Genomic DNA, 22,095 nt, shown 5'->3' with positions numbered 1-22,095 from the left:
CCCCAAACCTCGATGAGGTCCACGATGTCTGCACTAGACCAGGTGGGCGCCCGCCTTTTGCGGTCCCAGGCAGGCTCCCGGGAGCTGCCAACCTGGTCCTGGGAAGAGGTGGAGGGCTGGGTGGCAGCGGGTGGCTGGCTCATGCCGTGCCAGGTGCAGGGTCTGCTGGCTGGGTGCTGTCAGGCTTGCACCTGTCACGGGCACCGCAGCCAAGCCCTGCCCCTTTAAGGGCTCCGGGGCCGGGAGGGGGGCAGACAAGTTTCCTTTGCGGTGCCCAGAGTGGCCACCAGGGCAAGCCGGGGAAGGCTAGCCTCCCACTAGTTCGGATTAAGTGGCTACACAGCCCTTCATTCGAACTACTTAATTTGAACTAGGCGTTAGTCCTCGTAGAATGAAGTTTACCTAGTTCGAATTAAGCGCCCCATTAGTTCGAACTAGCGGTTTGCATGTGTAGCACCTATCAAAGTTAATTTAACCTTTAAGGGTGCAGCTCTTACAATAAATGTACAATGTATATATTCCATTCTTTTATGCAGTTAACCAGTTAAGTGTTAATAGCATTTCTTATCTCTCTTTTTTTTAGTAGATTTAACAAAGTGTCTGTAGCCAAATGTTTAAATTTGATTGTTTTAAAAGATTTCAATTTAATTTTTGGGGGGAGTCCTTTAGACTCCTTACCCAGGATTTATTTAAGTGCCTGGATGTTTTCTTATACCACTGCAGATCGGATTTCAAGGAGTCGCCAATTTTTCTTGATTTGTTTTAAATGTAATTTAAGATTTTTTTTTATTTTTGTTTTTTTGTTTTTTGTGAGTCTTTTATACTCCTAATTTGAGATTCAGTTTTCCTTTTGGACACCTCCTCATACCAAGGATTCCAAGGCACCCTTCAAGTGCACTATTTTACCTATATTAAAAGTACCTTTCACCTTAAACTGTCTAGATGAATCATTTTAAGTGTACATATCCCACTTATCCAGAAACTTGCAAGTATTAGGAGAGCAATGCACATACATATAATATGCTGGAGTCCCCTTAAGGGGGAACGGGAATCTCCTTTGACTGTCCAGTACCTATTATCTCATTTACATAGGGAAACACAGGTACACTAGTGGGGAAGTCTGCACTGTCCAGGCATCATCCCGCGATTTCTGTCGCCGAGGTGATCCTGACCCATCACTACCCAGGCATCATCTCGCAATTTCTGTCGCTGAGGTGATCCTGACCCCCCGGTAACGAGATGTAGCTCAAGATAGGGAGGGATAAATGGGGTTAGTCACCACTGAGACCTCATACCATCCAAGACTTCAACTGCTAGAGCTGCTTGCTCCTTCTCAGCAGGCAGCCACGGTGGCTGATGGATGCCCCAGGAGTCTATCCCAGGGAGGTGACAAGACTCAATGCTAATTTCTCAGGAATCACGCACTCAGTCAGATACATTCACACACTCAACAAACGCATGATTTAACAACCGGACTTATATACCAGACTCTCCCTCCAGAACGTTCTTATTTCCAAATTCCTGACAGAACTGGGTTTTTTTTAAGCAGGCACACTGGTTTTGAACTGACCTGAGTTTAAAAGTTCAGATCCAGCAATTCCATCTGAAGCCAACTGGAAGCCCTCTACTGATTCTCAAAGTAGGAATTTAAAAGGCCCCTCACCTTGCTTGCGGTGCCTAGAGTTAGGTAGGGAGTGGCCTATGGTTTTTCCCAAGCGAAAAGCAGGATGTGTGGGGATCTGAGTCACGGCATCAGAACTGTCGTGGAATAAACACACGCTAGCTTTAGGGTTCAAGACAGACAAAACCATTTTAATATCCCAGCCTAATCCGAACTAGCTACTCGGTGCCGCGTGTAGCCGCACGGCATGGGGTTCGAACTAGCCGGCATTTAAAAATGGCGCCGGCTTCATGCAAATGAAGCCCGGGAAATTCAAATCCTGGGCTTCATTTCAACTGCGGATGACTACATTACCCCCGCTAGTTCGAACTAGTGGGGTAGTGTAGACATACCCTTAAAGAGAATACATTGTATACATCAATCAGCAAGTTCTTGATGCAGGATCTTAGTGGAGATGTTACAAACTGCTAGCATAAAAGTATTTGGCCTACATCGTATGTCAGGATGGGTCAGCAATCCTTCCTGTGTCTCTGTCCTTAGCAAGGCTGCATCTGGGATAAGTAGCAAGACTGAAGACAAGATGGAGCCTCCCTCATGGCAATTGATATTCATTTCTGGTGTCTCCCAAGCTGCAGCTAGTTACATGGTCAAGTGACCTGTTTCATATGCCAGCAGCCATTGTGCCCTGGCTGCTTTGCAGCTTTCCACACGCATTCCTCAGGTGTGTATTGGCCACCCTGAGAACCATTGTCCTTGGAGCCATATGGATTAGCATAGTAACTCATAGGACATTCCGTCCTCATGACAGGCAGTACATACACAGCATCAGCAGAGCCCATAGTCATAACTCCCCATACAAACTCCAAACAAGTACATGAATACCACACATAGAATCAGCAAAATATCAGCTTGCATTTGACACCTCACATGGCCCACTCTGTACCAAATTTGGGGCAAACAGTTTCCCGTGAGTACAGCAATGATCTTAAGGTGAGTATGCACACCTTAAAATCCAATAAAGTGACAGGGGCCTCAAGAAAGGGTTGGGGTCTTGAAGAAGGATCTGGGATGCAGAAGCAGGCAGGTGTCTGGCCTGGGGGAAGGTGCAGTGTGTGGCCAGGAGAGAGAGTGCAAGAAAAAAGGAGGGTGTCAGTGGAAGTTGGGGGTGCTGGCTGCTGGGGGAAAGAAAATTCAGGAGATTGGGAGGGAGTGTCTGGGAAGCACTGCAAATATTACCTGGCTTTGGGCCCCCTTGCAGCAACATCTCCAGCCACACTGTCCTGGTCACCCCGGAGGGAGGCTCTTCTGCTGCAGCAGCAACCACACAGACTGGGACCAGCCCTGGACACCAGCGGCACCACTACTGCACCCATTCAGTCCAGGGCTGGAGGTGTTGCTGCTGCAGCCACGCAGCCCAGAACAAGCACCAGAGGCACCCCTGACATGTCCATGAGGCCCTTGAGGACAGCAGTGCAGTGGCAGCAGTGCCTCTAGTGCCGGCCTCAGGTTGGGTGGCAAAGACTCAGCCTAGCGCTACCTCCTCTCTAGTGGCTACAAAGCATGAAGAGGGGTTGGGGCTTAGCTCCTTCCCCCTCAGTACATCTTCATTTGGAGGTGGAGCCTGGCACTGCCTTGTGGACAGGATCAATGTCTTAGGAAGGCTGGAGTCTGCCAACAGAGAAAATTTTGCTCACCCCCACTATAGGGTTTCTCACCAGTGTGGGTTCAATTATATGTAACAAGGCTTGACCTCTCACTACAGCATTTCCCAAAGTCAGAACAGTTAAAGGATTTATCTCCTGTGAGAGTTCTCATGGATAACAAGATGTGACCGCTGACTGCACCATTTCCTAGTGTGAGTGTAGGTGAAAAGCTTCTTCCATATGGGTTTTCCTATGTCTAACAAGGGTTGAGGTCTGACTGAAGCTTTTCCCACAGTCAGAGCAGCTGAAGGGTTTCTCCCCTGTGTGGACTCTCATATGTCTAACAAGGTGTGACCTGTGACTGAAGCTTTTCCCACAGTCTGAGCAGCTGAAGGGTTTATCTCCTGTGTGGGCTTTCCTATGCCTAACAAGGGTTGAGCTCCGACTGAAGTTTTTCCCACAATCAGAGCAGCTGAAGGGTTTCTCTCCCGTGTGAACTCTCCTATGGATAACAAGCTGTGACCGGTCACTGAATCTTTTCCCACAGTCAGAGCAACTGAAGGGTTTCTCTCCTGTGTGGGCTCTCCTATGTCTAACAAGGTCTGACCTGTCACTGAAGCTTTTCCCACAGTCAGAGCAGCTGAAGGGTTTGTCTCCCGTGTGAATTCTCCTATGGATAACAAGATGTGACTTGTTATTGAATCTTTTCCCACAGTCAGAGCAGCTGAAGGGTTTCTCTCCTGTATGGGTTCTCCTATGGATAACAAGGTATGACCTGTCACTGAAGCTTTTCCCACAGTCAGAGCAGCTGAAGGGTTTCTCTCCTGTGTGGGTTCTCCTATGGGTAACGAGGTTTGACGGCCGATTGAAGCTTTTCCCACAGTCAGAGCAGCTGAAGGGTTTCTTTCCTGTGTGGACTCTCCTATGGCTAACAAGGCTTGACCTGTGACTGAAGCTTTTCCCACAGTCAGAGCAGCTGAAGGGTTTCTCTCCCGTGTGAACTCTCCTATGGATAACAAGGTATGACTGCCAACTGAAGCTTTTCCCACAGTCAGAGCAGCTGAAGGGTTTCTCCCCCGTGTGAACTCTTTTATGTCTAACAAGTTCTGACCAGTGATTGAATCTTTTCCCACAGTCAGAGCAGCTTAAGGGTTTCTCCCCTGTGTGGTCTCTCTTATGGATAACAAGTTGTGACTTGTGATTGAAGCTTTTCCCACAGTCAGAGCAGCTCAAGGTTTTCTCCCTTGTGTGGTCTCTCTTATAGATAACAAGTTGTGACTTGTGACTGAAGCTTTTCCCACAGTTAGAGCAGCTGAAGGGTTTCTCTCCTGTTTGGGCTCTTCCATGTTTAATAAGAGTTGCACAGTCACTGCAAGAACAAGGTGAATGTTGATGGGGGATTTTCTTTTGAACAGTTTCTGTGTTTGTTTTCAACCTTCTGCTCCTGTGACTGGATTTATCCTGTCCTGCTCCTGGATGGTTTCCCTGCTGCCTTTGTAGACTACGCTGACTCTCACAAGTCTCTCCTTGCTCAGGACTCCGAGAAAAATGCCCTTCACATCTTTCCACTAACATCCTACATGGAGCCATTTGTTCAGGTCCTTCCTCCTGAAGGTTCCTCTCACTGTTCTCATTCAGCATCCCATCACCTGCTGGGATGGAGAGAGAAACCACATGGGAGTCATTCCCTGAGCTGAGCTGAAAGAAAAATTCTGAATGGTGAACAGAAATTGCAGGACAAACCCAAAGAATGGCTGGAAAGATTCAATAATCATGAGCTGAGTTCATCCCCTGCACCCCCATAACTCTTTCCCCACGCAGCACTCTCAGACTGGAGTTGAAGACAGGCTGAAGGGCCAGTCAGACTTGATGAAAACACACAACCAACATCTGCTATGCAAACACAGAAATTGGTTTGAGTCAGTTTAGCTGATTTCTCACCTGTGTGGGTGTCACTGATGATCTCCCCTTCCTCACAGCCTTGGAGATCCGGGATCTGCAGCTCTTCCCTTTGCTCCACCCAGGAGAGCACACGAGTTTTGGAGACTGGAAATCCTATTCGGGGAGCAATTTACCAAGTACTGATCTTGTTCATTAAGGTCTGTGCCATTCCTGCTTCCAAAGCCAGGATCTGAGTTTCCTACCCAGACAGGCTCCTTCCCAACCTTCCAGAGACTGGTCTCTGGCTGGTACAAGATCCCAGGATACACTAATTCCATCCTCCCCCCACCCACAACCATGACTCCCATGGGGAACTGAGCGCTCTGCTGCACTCTGCAGGATACAACTCAGTCTCCCTTAGGGCCTGTTGCATACTTGGGCAGGACAGGAACACACTGCTCATAAGGGGAGAGCTCCAAGACTTTCAGGACTGACAGATGCCTCTAGCTAGGACTCAGATTTGAGCTGCCACATGTCAGGTCTCTAGGCCTGGGAGGGAAAGGATCCAGCAGAGCTCTAGAGCCCTATGGGCTCTGCCCACAGAGCTCTTAGCTGGGGGCTGGACTTGCCGTGCTCTTGGGCTCAGATGCTCTACTTGAACCAGAAGGAGGCAGGGGAATTCTCTGATCAGGAAAATGAATCCTTGGCTGTCCACCTCAGGCCCTGCCTATGGTCCACACTCCTGATACTGACTGACTGTGCCATGGTGGGCCCTGTTAGCTGCCCACAACAGCTGTCAGTCCTGCAGACAGCTAGGGCAGTGTTGGTCTACTCCTGTGGCCAGCCAAGGTGGAGACGGGATGGGATGCTTCTCTGCTGCTCGTAGATGCTCCTGTAGCTCAGCTCCCCTTTTGCAGCCTTGGTTCTACTCTGCCAGCAGCAGCAGCCCTCCTCTTGTGGCCAGTCGGGTCTGCCATTTGGTGCCTCTCTGGCTTACACAGAATCTACCAGAGGCAGGGAAGGACTCTGAGTTGGTACCTTCCTTCTAAGGGCTCAGCACAATAGCACAAGGAGACCCTGTGGACACTAAGAGCAGCTGCACTCAGCCCCACAACTCTGATACCTGCTGTTCCTGCCTGGACCCTTCCACTGACACCTCTGGCCAAGGCACAACATGGGCAAGATGGCTGGAACCACAATGAGACCTTGACTGTGGGAAGAGCAGCATCACTATTATGTCACTAAACCTCCTCTCACACAGGAGCCAGGATTACTGGGGCAGATACTGCTGATATTGGGGGTTCGGGCAATGAGGGACCCTGAACCAAACCCAACCCTGCTGCTCCAGAGCCCACCCAGCTTCTGTTACCCAAGGGAACAGGAATCCTCACCCAGCCAGCTCACAGCCTCGTAATTCTCCTGCATCACATCCCTGTAGAGGGCTCTCTGGCCCGGGTCCAGCAGTGCCCATTCCTCCCCAGAGAAATACACAGCCACCTCCTCGAAGGTCACTGGCTCTGCCACGGCCATTTCCTGTCCCCGCCTCTGCAGGCCAGGGGCTGAGCTGGAGTCAGACATGGGTATTCTGCAGCCTGTCGGGGAAAAGGAGAATCGGAGACATTTCAAAACGGGGTTTAATCCTTTCCACACCAAAATTTACTCACACCAAAATAATTATACCCACCAGGAGACATTAAATTGCTGGGGGAATATTATCAATGTCTCCCCTGGTCACAGACCTTTGTTTGGCATTAGTAATGCCTCTATTGTCTCCTTAAACTTTAGTCTGTATCCAGAAAGCAGCGCCTGGTACAATAATTCCCTCTTTATAGTTCCCAGCACCAGACACATCTACAATCCCACAAAGGTATATAACAATAGCCTGCTACCTGGCCAGTGTGCTAGGGCAGACCTTTTTTGACCAGATCAGATCCTACAGGATCTGTTGTTCGCTCTCCAGTGCTCCATCATTAATAGCAGCTGTTGTGCTGTGTACCATGCCCCTAAAGAAAGCCCCATAGGAAGGGGGTGGTATAAGGGACCATATTCCCCTATCCTTAACAAAGAACCTGGACTATTTTTCATCTGTGTGGTAAAGGCTTAGAAATACCTGCCAGTGGGTTGGACAGGATGGTGTTCCCTAGGACATGCAGTGCCTGGAGGATTAACGGTACACCCACATGTTACAGCTCCAGGTATTACAAACCTTGGAAGCTTCCTGCATCGATCCAAGAGGAAATTTACTATTAACCCTCTTGTGAGACGCCCCATAGGTTTTCATCGATTTACCCGTGCATTTCTGCCTTGGTGTAACTGAACTTGAACAAGCCATAGTAAGTGTGTCAGGGCAACTAGAAATAGCTTTCAACCATACTGCAGATGCCCTAGGCCTGCTCAACGAGCAGATCCAATCAGTCGCCTGCTTTGCCCTGCAAAATAGGATAGCATTAGATGCAATTTTGGCTCAACAAGGAGGAGTCTGTGCTGTAATTAATCAGTCTTGCTTGTATGTAAATCAGTCAGGGGAGATTGAACAGGATGTGTCTGCCATAAAAGATGCAGTTAAAGTGTTACATGCTGTAACTAAAGATGGAGAATTCTCATGGCTAAGTTGGTTAGCCTAACAGCTGGGACTCTTCTTAACTCCTTTCCTACATTCTATCATAACCACTGTTTTGATTATTTTGATTATAATAATTGCCTTTTGTATAATATTGTGTGTTGTCAGATGCTTGGTTAATGCAGCCATTTCCTCTGCACACATTCGATATACAGTGCTGGGAAAAGATCCCAGCCAATTCCTCGACCCCAAGCCCTCTAATCAGGCCATTGGGTACTTTTAGATTTCTCCAAGGTGGGCAAGAGGTGCTGGCACACCACCATCTTGCATTCCTGGGACTGGTGGGTCGTATTAGGAGGTGGAATGTAGCCAGACAGGCCCCCCCCCGTCACATCCATCTTGTTTGCCCCTCTGAAGTGCCTAGAGAATGCAGGGCAGAGAGAAGCAATAAAATCAGCATAGCCTTTGAAGCCTCGATGCGAGGCCAGGATATGCCGGCTCATCTGACCCTGGGTACGCTGAAAACATAGATATGAGAAAGAACGATTAAGGCAATAAGCTGACCTCGAAGCTGTGAGAACTGCCCTGGCTGACACCTATTTTGATACGATCACACAGTCGTCCCTGGGAGAGGAATCTCCCACTGAGAAAAGAATGCCCAGTTCTCCCAATTTAGTTCTCTCCCTTACAAGTTTAAATTTAGTTCACAACTTCCTTGTAAGAACTGGTGTCACAAAGACGGACCAGCACCATTTGGCATCACAGATAAGAAAGAGAAATACGTGACCCCATGGGTATAAAGATGAGTCCAGCAGCACACTCACTTTGAGCATCAATCTACCATCTATCTGCTGGTCGGGTTAGGAGATTGACCTCCCAAGGTCCACAGGGACGCCCACCTCGTATTTCGTCTTTCCAAGGAATTGAGGGACCGATCCTGGCCTGACACACTGGGACCGAGCAATGCAGGAGGGGGTAAAAATTGTACCCGTATGTGTCCTTTTGTTTTAGTGCATGCATAGAATAGAGCTCTTTAAAGATTAAGCTGTCACTTGGTACCATTATTTCTATTTTCTATCTTCCTTCTTCCTGTGTAACCATAAGATCTGTATTTGCTAGCAGTTAAGAAATAGAGCAATAGCCATTGTAACCATATGATTTATAAGCTTCTTTAATAAACCTGAAACTGTTTAAGCTGTAACCTGACTCCTTCAGTTGCTGTAATAGAACCAAACACAATTTAAAAGAACTTCAGCCGGTCATAAGGGACAGATATAGGAAGAGCTGGGTCATTTGGATCATGTCGCTTCCAGAGGACAGATCTGTAGGGGCATCTCTCAGTCTTCCCTAGGCTGCCCGCTGTGAAGGGATCCTGTATCCTAGCAGTTAAAATCTGAGATGTAATAAGCTCTTCCTATAAACTCTGGGGCATCTGTCAGCCTGTTGGCTGCCCTCCACGAAGGGATCCCGATCCTAGCGGACTAAGACATGGACGTTAAACTCCTCGGGGTGCCCGTCAGTCTCTCGTAGACTGCCCACTGCGACGGGGCCTTGTGTCCCAGCAGTTGAAGACTCGGGTGTAACACACACACACACACACACACACACACACACACACACACACACTGCCCTGACCTTCGGCTGACACAGGGGGAGAAGGGGAATTGGAGACATTTCAAAAAGGGCTTTAATCCTCTCCACACCCCAATTCTGCCCAGGCTCTGTTGCTGGTGACACACATGCTGGACTCTGAAGTTTTGGGCAAACGCTGAGTCTAGATAATATTCCATAAACACCACACATGAGTTAGATCGGAAAGCCATATTTATTTTTCTCAATATCTGGCTTCAGTTACATTACCTTGCCTGCAACAATGGGATTCAGTTCTCAGCACCCAAAGTTTCTGCTAACAAGCCACATATTCATCTGCCTGAACATGGATATAGGTTTAATTTAATTTGGGCTGAAGTATTTATAATCCTTAGTCTTCATGCATTGATTTGCAGCCCAAACTTTGGTACTCTCATCTGACACAGACTTTATAAACTCTCTCCACAACAGAGATGAAGTGAATTTAATATGAGTATTCAGATGCATATTATTAAACACGTGCTGAGTGTTTGCAGGATAAGACCTTAAAATTCATGAATTCATGGCATCAGAAGCTATCCTTACGCATGCAGTTTGTCCCCTCTGTGGCACAAGCACAAGGGGACTCTGCAGACACTAAGAGCAGCTGCACCCAGCCCCACAACTCTGATACCTGCCGTTCCTGCCTGGGCCCTTCCACTGACACCTCTGGCCAAGGCACAACATGGGCAAGATGGCTGGAACCATAATGAGACCTTGGCTGTGGGAAGAGCAGCACCGCTATTATGTCACTGAACCTCCTCTCACACAGGAGCCAGGATTACTGGGGCAGATACTGCTGATATTGGAGGTTCGGGCAATGAGGGACCCTGAACCAAACCCAACCCAGCTGCTCCAGAACCCACCCAGCTTCTGTTACCCAAGGGGACAGGAATCCTCACCCAGCCAGCTCACAGCCTCGTAATTCTCCTGCATCACATCCCTGTAGAGGGCTCTCTGGCCCGGGTCCAGCAGAGACCATTCCGCCTCAGAGAAATACACAGCCACCTCTTCGAAGGTCACTGGCTCCAACACGGCCATTTCCTGTCCCTGGCTCTGCAGGCCAGGGGCTGAGCTGGAGTCAGAAATGGGTGTTCTGCAGCCTGTCGGGGAAAAGGAGAATCGGAGACATTTCAAAAAGGGCTTTAATTCTTTCCACACCAAAATTTACTCACACCAAAATAATTATACCCACCAGGAGACATTAAATTGCTGGGGGAATATTATCAATGTCTCCCCTGGTCACAGACCTTTGATTGGCATTAGTAATGCCTCTATTGTCTCCTTAAACTTTAGTCTGTATCCAGAAAGCAGCGCCTGGTACAATAATTCCCTCTTTATAGTTCCCAGCACCAGACACATCTACAACCCCATACTGGTATATAACAATAGCCTGCTACCTGGCCAGTGTGCTAGGGCAGACCTTTTTCGACCAGATCAGATCCTACAGGATCTGTTGTTTGCTCTCCAGTGCTCCATCTTTAATAGCAGCTATTGTGCTGTGTACCATGCCCCTAAAGAAAGGGGGTGGTATAAGGGACCATATTCCCCTATCCTTAACAAAGAACCTGGACTATTTTTCATCTGTGTGGTAAAGGCTTAGAAATACCTGCCAGTGGGTTGGACAGGACGGTGTTCCTAGGATATGCAGTCTGTACCCTCTGTGGCACAAGCCTGTGACGTAGTGGGGGGGAACTTGCTAACTCACTGGCCACTGTCTCTAGCAGCACCGAGCAAGACAGGCGATGAGTCACTATGCAAACAGGGTATCTCAACCTGTCTGACCAGCTACCCCCCATGGAGAGGAACAAAGGAAGGTGGATGCTGCCCTGGCTGGGGGGCAGGGCTGGAGGAGAGTTAGTTTAGTTTCTGTCTGGGAGCATGGAGGAAGCAGCCTCAGCAACAGGCTGGGGGGTTTAGAAGCTGGACCCCCCCCCCCCATAACAAGGGGGGCTGAGGCATCCTAGGCCTGCCCTGTAACCTGGTGACATCTGGGCTGTGCTGTATTCTGGAGAGGCAATAAACTCCCTCTGTTCTACCGGCTGGTGGAGTCTGTTCGTGCCCTTTCAGGGGTGCAGGAGGCAGGGGACCCCAACACGCCATCACACTCATTACACTTAGTCCAGCTACCCAGGCACAGAGCTCTGTTCCCCCACAGCATGTTTTCTAGAAAGTCGCCCAGTGTTGATATGAACACATCAAGAGATGGAGAACCCATCACTTCTTTGCTCATTTGTTTCAGTAGCTTACCCATCAAATATTTGTGCCTCCTCTCTAGCCTGAAATTCTCCGGCTGCAGCTTTCAGTTATTGGCTCTCACTGAACTATATCCACTAGACCAGGGGTGAGCAATTCATTTTGATATTGGGGGAGGGGAGGGGAGAACTCCAAGATTTTGGAAAGTGGTTGAGAGCTGCACTCTTCCAAGACATTAAGCGGGAATACAGCATATGGGATGGACACTGGGAGAAGAAGGGAGTTTTGGGTGACGGTTTGGGATGCAGGAGGGAAAGAGGGGTCTGGGAAGGAGTTTGGGTGAAGGAGGCAGGTGTGATTTGGAGCACTGGATTAGCAACTACTCATGAGATATTTAAAGAAAAGTTAATTTAGAGAACCAGCTGAGTTGACAAATAAGGGGCTGAGGGTTTCTGACCATGAAGAGCTTTTTGCATACTTGAATGCAGGAAGAGAACAAAGAGTTTGGATATGTGGAGTGGGGGGCAGAGAGAGGTTGGGGTGCCAGAGGCAGGCTTTAGCCAGGAGACTTACCAGAGTGACTCCCGAACAGCAACCAAGCACCTCTCTGAGGCAGGCAGGGAGCCTGCCCAATCCTTGCAAAGGCTGCGGGGCCATGTGGGTGTGTGAATAACTATGAGCCGGACGGGAGGGGGCACAGTGCTTCCTTTCTGGCCAGAAACCAGCCAATGAGATTGTTTTGGGGGTGGAAGCAGTCCCTGAAGCCTTCCCGCTTCACCTCCAGGCTCGCCTTCGCTTTTAGTGGCTTGCAGGTGGGAAGTGGGAAGCACGGAAGAAGCCCATGGGTCACCAAGCATCAGTGGGCCAGATCCGATGGCCTGGCGAGCTAGATATGGCCCCTGGGCTGTATTTTGCCCATGCCTGCTCTAGACTGTAGAGCCCTTGGGGATCCAGCAGTTTCTCGCCATGAACAAACTGATACCGTGGAAGCCAGACAGCTCTCAGCCTTTCAGCCTATTTATTGTTTGAAACCAACCCCAGATTGAAACTGAGCAGTGAAATCCGAGCCTGAAGGGTGCCGTCCGTTGTGTGATTGAACTTCACCCCTTTAGCAACACACTCCGTAGATCAGTGATTCTCAAAGTGTCTGCAGATCCCCATGCAGTGCCCCTGGGGCTCCTCACTGATCAGTGGGTGAGATTTAGGGCTGTGCTCACCATGGTCACTGGGTTTGGTTGGTAACTTCAATGACAATCCCATGAAGATGTTTTCACTGGAATTTTCTCATTTAAAGAATCCCAACCTGCAAACTCACCTTGTCTGAATGCTCCCAGGGATTTTCCTCTTGCTCTCTCCAGTGCAGAGGGCAGAGTATCTGGTGGGGGAAGGGATAAGAGAGGTGAAATTCCAGGCTCTCCTGTATATAACAATGTCCCCACACTGAACTCTGCATTTCACTTGTATCAGAGACCAGACAGACACACACTCAAGTGTTTAGTATGAAAAGGTCTGAAACTTTACGTGTCCTCTCTCGCTTGGGCACCTCCCAGCAACGGAGCCAACATCTCTGCAGCCTCATCCCCGCCCCAGGAGACACAAACTGAAAGTGAGATTTACTTTTCCCTCCTCATCCCCTCCCACCTGGTTTTTCTGTCACTTACCACCTCTCCTCATAACCTAGAGCTGCGCTGGGGGAACACGTTGTTATGACATTAACTTTACCTATTTTGATCCCTTGACACCAATGGGAGGTTCAGAGTTTGCAAACCCCTGGCTCTATTTGCAAGCAGTTGGGTCTGTTCGCTCAGTGTCTCTAAGGAGAGCAGCATGATGTGGCCGTCATTCTCCATGTGGGAATTGAGACAGGGGAAGGTTGGCTTCAGAGGCCAGATTCAATAGTTTCTAATACCTTTATTATTGAGTCTTGATGGCCAATCCTTCACTCCTTGCCCTGGGCTGAATGTGCCCAGTGCCCAGCAGTGACAGACCCATATTCCAGCCCCACAGTCCCGAGGCAGCCAGTCCCCAGGGAGGTGACAGCTCTAGGAAATATCTGAAGTCAGACTGTGCCCCTGAATGGGGGATTCCAGAATCTGCTGTGCAAGGGTGAGACCCTCAGAATTAAGTGAGTCAGAGATATTTCTATCCAACATCTGGCTGTAGAGCCCTGGGGAAATGTGGTGCCAACATCAGCTCCAACCTCTTTCCCTGCGCTGTGCATTATGACAGGAGTGTGAGCCACCTACCTGCTCAAGCTGTTTCTTAAGTCCTAGAGAAAAGAGTGAGAAAAGAATCTCAGCTGCACTGGGCACACACAAGGAAGGGATTTTGCAAACATGGGAAGAGAGGCCCTGCCCTGGCCCCAGGGCCATGGATCCCCTGAGCGAATGGGGCTTTGCCATCTCTAGTAGCTCTGTGCCTGTGACTCTGCAAAGCACAAGGGTCACTCGCATGGCAGCAATGCACACGCCGAGTTACACCCAGATCTGACAGCTGGACCCCAGCACTTGTTATTCAGGAGCCTATCGTCCTTGTGTGGGGAGCCGGGATGTTTCTCCCTCAGTCTCACCTGCAGGAATTCACTCGCTGGCTTCTGACACTTCCCCTCCAGCTCACCGATCAGCTCACTGAGACGGGAAATCTGAGCAGAGAGTTTCCCGACAGTGTCAGTCTGGAGCCTCCCAATCTGCTCATTCAGCTTCTCCAGCTGGGCCAGCAGGAGTCGCTCTTGTTCCTCCAGGAACTGACGCAGCTGCTGAAACTCGGCCACAATCTTTGGCCTTTCGGCTTGTGTCGAGCGTGAGCGTCTGGAAGCACCGACGGCCAGAGACAGACGGGCCAACAGGCCCTGCGCTGAATGTGCAACATTCCACCACAGAGAGGCAGCAGCGAGCTGGCCTGAGGCCCCTGCCCGGCCGGAGCAGCCCCCCACAGGCAGCACAGGAAGGGGGGTCACAGCCCTGACCCCAGCCCAGCTGTGCCCCTCCCCCAACTCCCACAAGCCGAGCTGCAGACTCCCCCCCCCCCCCGCCTGTGTGAGCCCCTCCCACAAACCCCTCCCACTGAGGCCCCGCCCCACAACCCTCCTCCCCCCGCCGGAACGAAGGCGCAGCCGCGCACCCAGCAGGGGCCGCTCCACAGACACGTGGGCGGGGGAGGAGGGGGCGGGCCAGGAGCGAGGCCCCCGGCAGCCATAGGCCCGTCCGCAAAGCTCGCACATGCGCAGCGCGGGGCTCTCCCAGCTGCCGGGAGCAGCGGGAGCGCACGGGAGCCAATGAGGCGCCGCAGAGGGAAACAAAGAAATAAGCAGCCCCGCCCTCCCGGCAACGCAGAGCCCCGCCCACCTCACTCTGCTCCCCGCTCCCCCGAAGCAGCGCGGCGAATAAGGGCACCAAGGGCTGCCTGAGGGCGCGCGGCGCATGCGCAGTGATCGCAGCGAAGTTCGCTGCCTCCCTCTGCTCGCTCGCGGAGTCAGACGCTGCTGCGAGCCGGGAGTGACGGGCGGGGAAGCACGAAAACCCGGCCCCGGCCGCACTGAATGGAGGGGCCCGATGATATCGCGCATGCGCAGAGGTTCAGTGACTCTGCTGGGAGTCCAGCGCCAGGGCTTAGGTCAGACCGGGAGCTTCCTGGCCACGCCCCCTCTTCCCAGCAAGTCCCTGGCTGCTCCGCCCGGCTCCTGGGCTCTGCCCCACGCGTGTCCCTGGCTGCCGGGCTGCTCCCCCCGCGGGCCATGGAGCTGCGGGGCGATGGCTCCAGCTCCTCTGGGTTCCTGTGCAGTCGGATTGACCCGCCCCCCCCCCGGCTGTAGGAACCGCCCCCCCCAATAGCACCCCCCCCCCGTGATTCTCTGCCGGCCTGTTGCTGCTGGGGGCTGGGATCACACCTGCCCCCCCCCCTTTGCTGCTTCTCCTGTTCCCAGCCCCGCAGCCCCTGGCAGTGCGCTGGGAGCCGGGACATTCCCACCCCAGTGCGGCTCCTCTCCCCTCCGACTGGCCCAGGGACAGAGACTGGAAAAGGGGAGGGGTCTGTCAGTTCCCCTCCTTCCTCTCTCCAGCTTTTCCTCCAGGGCTGGGTGGTCCTGGTGGCTGGGACATTCCCATTCCCAGCCCCATGTGCTGCTGCCCCACTCTGCCCCACCCCCCACACTGGTCACCAGCCCCTAGGGCAGGAGTGCAGTGTTCTGACAGATACGGGATATACCTGTCACAAGGAGCGAGCTCTGCCTTTGCCCATCCCCCTCAGGGGCCCCAGAACCGGAGGCCAAGGGCCCCTCCCACTGCTGAATGTGGACAGGTCTGGCCTGGCCTCTTTCTCCCCAGACACCCCTGCCCCTCTCCATTCCCCCTGGGCTCTGCCCCCCACCCTGGCCAGAAGCTGGAGCCCTGCCCAGACAGGAGAAGCCCTGGGGTGCCAAAGCAGCTGGGGCCATCACAGGACCATTCCCCTGGAAGGGGGGGGGATCAAAAGCTGCCCCTGGCTCTGCCCAGGACAGATGGAGGGTCCATGGATCCCCCGCTGCCCAGACAGCTCTTACTGTGACATGAATGGGGTAAGAATCACAGGGGCAGTTGTGTCGCTCCTCCTCCCACCTCATGCCCCACACCCTCACTACCCATCCCACCTCCTGGGGGAACCTGTGACTAAAGCCAGACATGGCCTGGCACATCCCACATCCCTCCCTTCTGCCACCTGCACTTCAGGTCCCCCTCCAACTCCCATCTGATCCCCGCACCCAAGGACTCCCCTGCCCTTGGCCCCATGACTGCACCATGCCAAGCAGTGGGGCAGCCGTGCCAGCCAGGCTCTGAGGGAACTGGGTGCAAGGGGAGGGGCCGGGGGTGCCTCCCCGGGGAGCCTGGACAGTGGCCAGCCCTGCTCACCACACTGCCCAGGAGCAGTTCCTGCCTGGCCCTGGCCCAGCCAATGGGGAGCACATGCCCCCCGCTCCAGCTACCCCAATGCTAAGAGCTGGCCATGCCGGCTCAGGGGCTGCCCCATGGGCTGTGCAGGGGCTGGCAGGGAGCCTGCGGAGCCACAAACCAGACGTTCAACACCCCGGCCAGCGGTGCTGCCTGGCGCCTCCAGGAGCCTGTTGAACCAGGGGTTTCCAGTCCCAAACCAAACACGTGCTTCCCTCATCCCTCCCCCCTCACCCTGCCCCCATCCCTCACAGCTCCCCTCCCCTGCCCTCATAACTTCTGCCCCTCCCCAAGCCCCATAACACTCTGGTTTCTGCCCATCCCAAAGGAGCGTTTGCCCCAAGTCACTGGCACCTCTGGGCTGAAAGCAAACCCAGCGCCTGCAGCCAGTCCTATGGCACCGTCACCAACGATTTACTGGCCCAGAGAAGGGAAGGAGAGTTACTCACAGGGCGAATGCACCAGCCAGACACACACACGCGCGTGCAGTGCGCTCCTGCCTGGCCCAAGAGAATAGACGCAACTCTGGTGAGCCAGCTCCCTGTGTCCTGTAGAACCATCCCACACAGGATAGCTGCAAATCCCTCAGTTTGTTCCCTTCCCTCCTCCCACCACCATCCCCCTCCCTCTCTGCCCCACGCTCAGCATCTAAGGATACGACAGAGGCATGTAGATTAGGCTACCAGGCATAGGAAAATGAAGCGGCGATTTAAATAATTGCCGCTTCATTTAAATTTACATGGCTGCCGCGCTGAGCCGATCACGGTAGTCTGGACGCGCGGGTGTCGACATCAAAGGCATTTGTCGACCACCCAGGTATGCCGAGGTAGCCTACCTGGGTAGCCTAATCTATGCCTGGTAGCCTAATCTGTCCCCAGAGGCATGTAGTCTAGATGTACCCTAAGCCTGGGAGAGAGAAAGTTCTTTCTGCCCTGGCCAGTCCTTCTCTCCCCCACAGCTCAGAGATTTTGGAGCTGGCTCCTCTTCAAAGGGCACGTGGAGGAGGGGAGCAATGAACAGAGTCTTGTCTGGAGCTTCCTGTGCGAGGCAAGCGATGCCCCCGACACACTAGACTCTGCCATTGTGCGCAAATGCTGAGTCTACCTGGTTTTCCTCCATATATTTGTAGCACAGACTCAGGCCCTCTCATAAGGACTAAAGCAACAGAAACTTTATAACCTCTCCCCACAGCAGAGATGCAGGGAAGTTAATGCCAGTCAAATGTTTATTAAACACGTGTGGTGAGTGTTTGCAGGATGAGACCCTGAAATGTGTAGATTTGCAGTATCCAAGGGGAACGTTAGCCCTGCAGTCTGACCCCCTCTGTGACACAAGCCATTGCACTTAGCCCAGCTACCCAGGCACAAAGCTGTTTCCCCACAGAATGTTTTCTACTAAGTTGCCCAGTTCTGAGTTGACAGTATGAGGAGATGGAAAATCCACCACTTCCTGTGGCCATTGGTTTCTGTGGCTCATCTTCGACCCTAGGAAACATTTGTGCCTCCTCTCTAGCCTGAAATTGTCTGGCTTCAGCTTCCACACTGAGCCCTAGCCACTAGACCAGTGGCTCCCAACCTTGTTTTATACTGCGGACAAGTAAAGCCATTCACAAACCTTTGGCAGACAGGCAAGATTTTCTTTGCATATTTTTTATGCAAATAACGACTATGCAAATGAAATGTGCCAGTCCGTGATGGATCAGAGTTTGCCAATATCTACAACATAACAAGAAATTCAGAAGAAGGAATTCCCGTCTCACTGTTGAGTGGGCGACTGGTGCAGGGAGGGGCATCCGGGACTCCCTATTTAGTAACAAATATTTTTGGGGCCCAGGAGCTGATGCCCCCTATTGCTACCACTAGTCAGTCACCTCTGCCCTGTCCCCCCTGCTCCATGAGGTGGGGGAGCTGCCATTGTATCTCCCCCTCCACGTCTGTACAACCCCTGCCCTGTGTCTCCCCTTTCCCAGCCAGGCTGCTCTTGTTCCCATAGTCACGCCCCTGCCTCCTCCCACATCCCCCTTTCCCTGCCTGTGTCCCCCCTCAGAGTTTTGTTCCATTGCACCTCTGCTCCCATTCACCCCATAAGTCTTCCCTGAATCCCCCCATCTCCCTTCACACCTCCTGCACCCCTCTCCTGCCCCAGCCTCACATATCCCTGTTCCCCTCTTCAGCCCCTTGCCTATCCCCACCCCAGCGCTGGCTCCCCGGCCCTGCACACGCCCCACACCTGCTCTTCCTCCATTTAAAAGTCAGAGGTGCAATTGGGACGGGTGTGAGCTGGGAATCAGCTATGAGCCAGGATATGTGATTCCTGGTTCACCCTGTTCTCCTCCATACCTCTGTCTCCCCTGCCACTTTCCCGATAAAAATATTTGCGCAAAATCTTGCCAATCTAGACGGAGCCCCACAGTCTGCAAGGCTGCTAGCTCAGTGATTTTGTCAGGGTACAATAGGCAGGCAACAGACTTTCTAGTGCTCTGTCATTCACCTTGGCTGTGTCTACACTGTTCTTGTGACAGAAATATGCAAATGAGGCTAAGGTGGACTATCTTGAGCCTCATTTGCATAGCTAATGAGCCACCATTTTTGCAGAAGAGGGTCCTGTGCCAGGAGCTGTCTACACTGCCCCTTCTTGCACAAGAAAACCCCTGGCCAGTGTAGACAGAGCTCCTGTCACTTTGGATTGATGGGGGGGGGGGGGCGCGGGAGCTCGGTCTCCCGCTGCCCCGCACAGGAGCTGTCTGAGGCGCGTGTGTTCCCTCGCGAGGGGACAGGGGGCGCCAGCAGGGACAGGAGCAGCCCCACTGGTGCGGGCTCCCTGGTGTCCCCCCGTGAAACACACAAGAGCCGTGGGGGAGGGGGAGCCGCGCGCAAACCCGCAACATTCTCCCCCGGGCACCCACGTGGGTCCCTGCAGCCCCAGCCCCGCCCCTCTGACCAACCAGCAAAGCGAAGGGGTCTGGGCACGTGTCAGCACCGTCACGCGCCGAGTGGGCGGGGGAGACCCCGCATGTAGACAGGCGGGAGCCGAACAGCAGCGCGCGCCGGCCCCGCCCCCCGGCACGTGGCGCTGCCTCCCCAGCCCGGCTGTGAGGAAACCCCGCCCCCCATTGTTACACGCGGGGCGGGGTTGGGGCAGCCGCCAGGCCGGACCCTCGCGGGGGGGGGGGGGGGAGGGGAGGCGTTTGCAGGGGCCGCACCCAGCGCGGCGGGGGGGGGGTCACCCAGCGGGGGGCGGGGCCAGGACATCAGGGTGCAGGGGGCGGGGCTGGGCTCTGGGAGCACTGGTGCGGGAGGGGCCGGGGTGCAGAGTGTGGGGCAGGGGCTGGGGGGCAGGCTCCGGGCTGGGGGAGATATGGGGCGAGCGGTGCGGTACTTTCCTGCCCCCCCCCCCCGGGCGAAAGGGGCAGTTCGGGGGAGTTTCCAAAGGGGGCTGGGTCCATTTCACACCCGTTTCCCAGGCTCCCTCCCTGCTCCGGGTTCGGCTGCTCAGACTGCCCCCCCAACTCTGCACCCAGCCCCAGAATTATCCCCCGCCCCGATTCCCCGCGCCCCAAAGGCCCTTAGCCCCGCCCCCTTCGTACCCCCCGCCGGCTCCCCTTCTCCCCAGGGGCTGCGAGGAGCGAGGGCGCCTGCAAGTCCCCGCCTGTGCCCCGCTGCTCCGCCCGACGCCCCCTGGGTCCTAGCGCCCTGCGATCCCTGGGCTCTTTGCCCCACGCGTGTCCCTGGCTGCGCGGCTGCTCCCCCCACGGGCCATGGAGCTGTGGGGCGATGGCTCCTGCTCCTCTGGATTCTTGTGGAGTCAATTAACCTGTCCCGGGCTGTTGGACCCCCCCCCCCAGTTCCTCTGCCCCCCAGGACTCCCTGCTGTGGGGGTTGCTGCTGGGAGCTGGTATCACACCTGCCTCCTGCCCTTTGCTGATTCTGCTGGTCACTGCACCCTGCAGCCCCCTGGACAGTGCTCTGGGAGCTGGGACATTCCCACCCCAGTGGGGCCCCTCTCCCCACTCACTGGCCCAGGGGTACAGGTGGGGATGGGGGGGGGTGTGCATCTGTCAGTTTCCCCTCCTGCCTCTCTCCAGCCTTTGCTCCAGGGCTGGGAGGTGCTGGGGGCTGAGACAGTACCAGCCCCACATGCTGTTGTCCATCCCTGCCCTGCCCCACCCCACATGTCGCTAGCCCCTAGGGCAGGGGGTGCAATGTTGCCATGGATACGGGACACTCCTGTCACAATGAGCAGCCACTGCCTTTGCCCATCCCACTCAGGGGCGCCAGAACAGGAGGCCAAGGGCCCCTCCCACTGTTGAATGTGGACAGGTCTGGCCTGGCCTCTTTCTCCCCAGACCCTGACTCTCCCCATTCCCCCTGGGCTCTGCCCCCGCACCACCCTGGCCAGAAGCTGGAGCCCTGCTCAGAGAGGAGAAGCCCTGAGGTGCCAATGCAGCTGGGGCCATCACAGGACCATCCACCTGGGGATGGGGGGGCTCAAAAGCTGCCCCTGGCTGATGGACTGGTCCTAGCAGCCCCTGTCCAGGGCACATGGAGGGTCCATGGATGCCCCCCACTGCCCAGCCAGCTCTTACTGTAACGTGAATGGGGTAAGAAACACAGGGGCAGTTGTGGGGAACCTCAGAATCCACCTGCCCTGGGCGGGGGTGTGGACATGGGCTGGGGCTGCTCATGGGCCCCCCACCAGAGTTCCCTGTAAGCTGAGCACTTCAGCAGCCACTCAGGAGAGATTCAGGTGCTGCCCAGGTGATTAGCAGAGCCTCCCCTTGCCCCCCCACCCCAGGCAGCAGCCTGTGTTTCTATGGGTGGTGCACATCTGCACCTGCCTTGGTGCACACAACAACATTTATTCTACACATAGAAACAAATTCAAGGGAACCCTCCTTCCCCCACCCCAGCAGGACACCCTGAGTGACAGACAACCTGCTCCCTCCCCAAGCTCCACAACACTCTGGTTTCTGCCCATCCAAAAGGAGCGTTTGCCCCAAGTCACTGGCACCTCCTGGCTGAAAGCAAACCCAGCGCCTGCAGCCAGTCCTATGGCACCGTCACCAGCGATTTACTGGCCCAGAGAAGGGAAGGAGAGTTACTCACAGTGAACGCAGCAGCCGGACACGCACCCGGCGCTCTCCTGCCAGGCTCACCTCTGATGAGCCAGCTTGGTGTGGGGCCACTGCAGATCCCTCAGTTTGTACCTAACTCTCCCCCCCTCACCAACCCCCTCCCTCTCTGGCCCACCTCCAGCATCTAAGCCCAGTAGAGAGAAAGTTCTTCCTGCCCTGGCTTGTCCTTCCCTCCCCCAGAGCTCACACTGATAAGAGGAATGTTTGGGGCACGGCTCCTCTTCTAGGGCACAAGGAGGAGGGAAGCAACCAACAGAGTCTTTTGCTCACAATTCTCCTGCCTAGCTTCTCTGGCATCTGGAGCTTCTTGTGCCAGGCAGGAGATGCCCCCCCTCACCCCAACAGACACACCAGGGTCTCACACTCAGCTCTGCCCCTCTCCTGGCCTTGGGCTGGTCCTGGTGTTATAACAAACCCTCGTCCAACCCCTGAGAAACACCGAACTGTCACCCAGTGCCACAGGCACAGTCAGTCCCAGGGGGTCAGCACTGGCAGCCACCCCCCAATAT

General features: G+C 53.9%; 2 protein-coding genes across 2 annotated transcripts in view; one reads left to right on the top strand and one right to left on the bottom strand.

The window, feature by feature from the left end:
- Nucleotides 1-22,095, top strand: part of LOC142821621 (zinc finger protein RFP-like) — a 411,497-nt gene that overhangs the window by 216,322 nt on the left and 173,080 nt on the right. The gene's annotated exons all lie outside the window — the stretch shown is intronic.
- Nucleotides 770-21,600, bottom strand: LOC142821515 (uncharacterized). The gene is made up of 6 exons (XM_075912663.2): nt 21,558-21,600; nt 12,846-12,905; nt 10,237-10,437; nt 6,537-6,737; nt 5,206-5,319; nt 770-4,916 (listed from the first exon to the last, which is right to left on the bottom strand). The coding sequence occupies exons 3-6, from the start codon at nt 10,373-10,375 to the stop codon at nt 3,472-3,474; spliced, it is 1,899 nt and encodes a 632-aa protein (XP_075768778.2). The 5' UTR covers nt 10,376-10,437; nt 12,846-12,905; nt 21,558-21,600; the 3' UTR covers nt 770-3,471.

The sequence above is a fragment of the Pelodiscus sinensis genome, chromosome 19 (genome assembly GCF_052426305.1).
Source record: "Pelodiscus sinensis isolate ZL-2025 chromosome 19, ASM5242630v1, whole genome shotgun sequence".
NCBI lineage: Eukaryota > Metazoa > Chordata > Testudines > Trionychidae > Pelodiscus > Pelodiscus sinensis.
The sequence above is the reverse complement of the archived record's forward strand: the minus strand, read 5'-3'. Positions and strand labels throughout refer to the sequence as shown.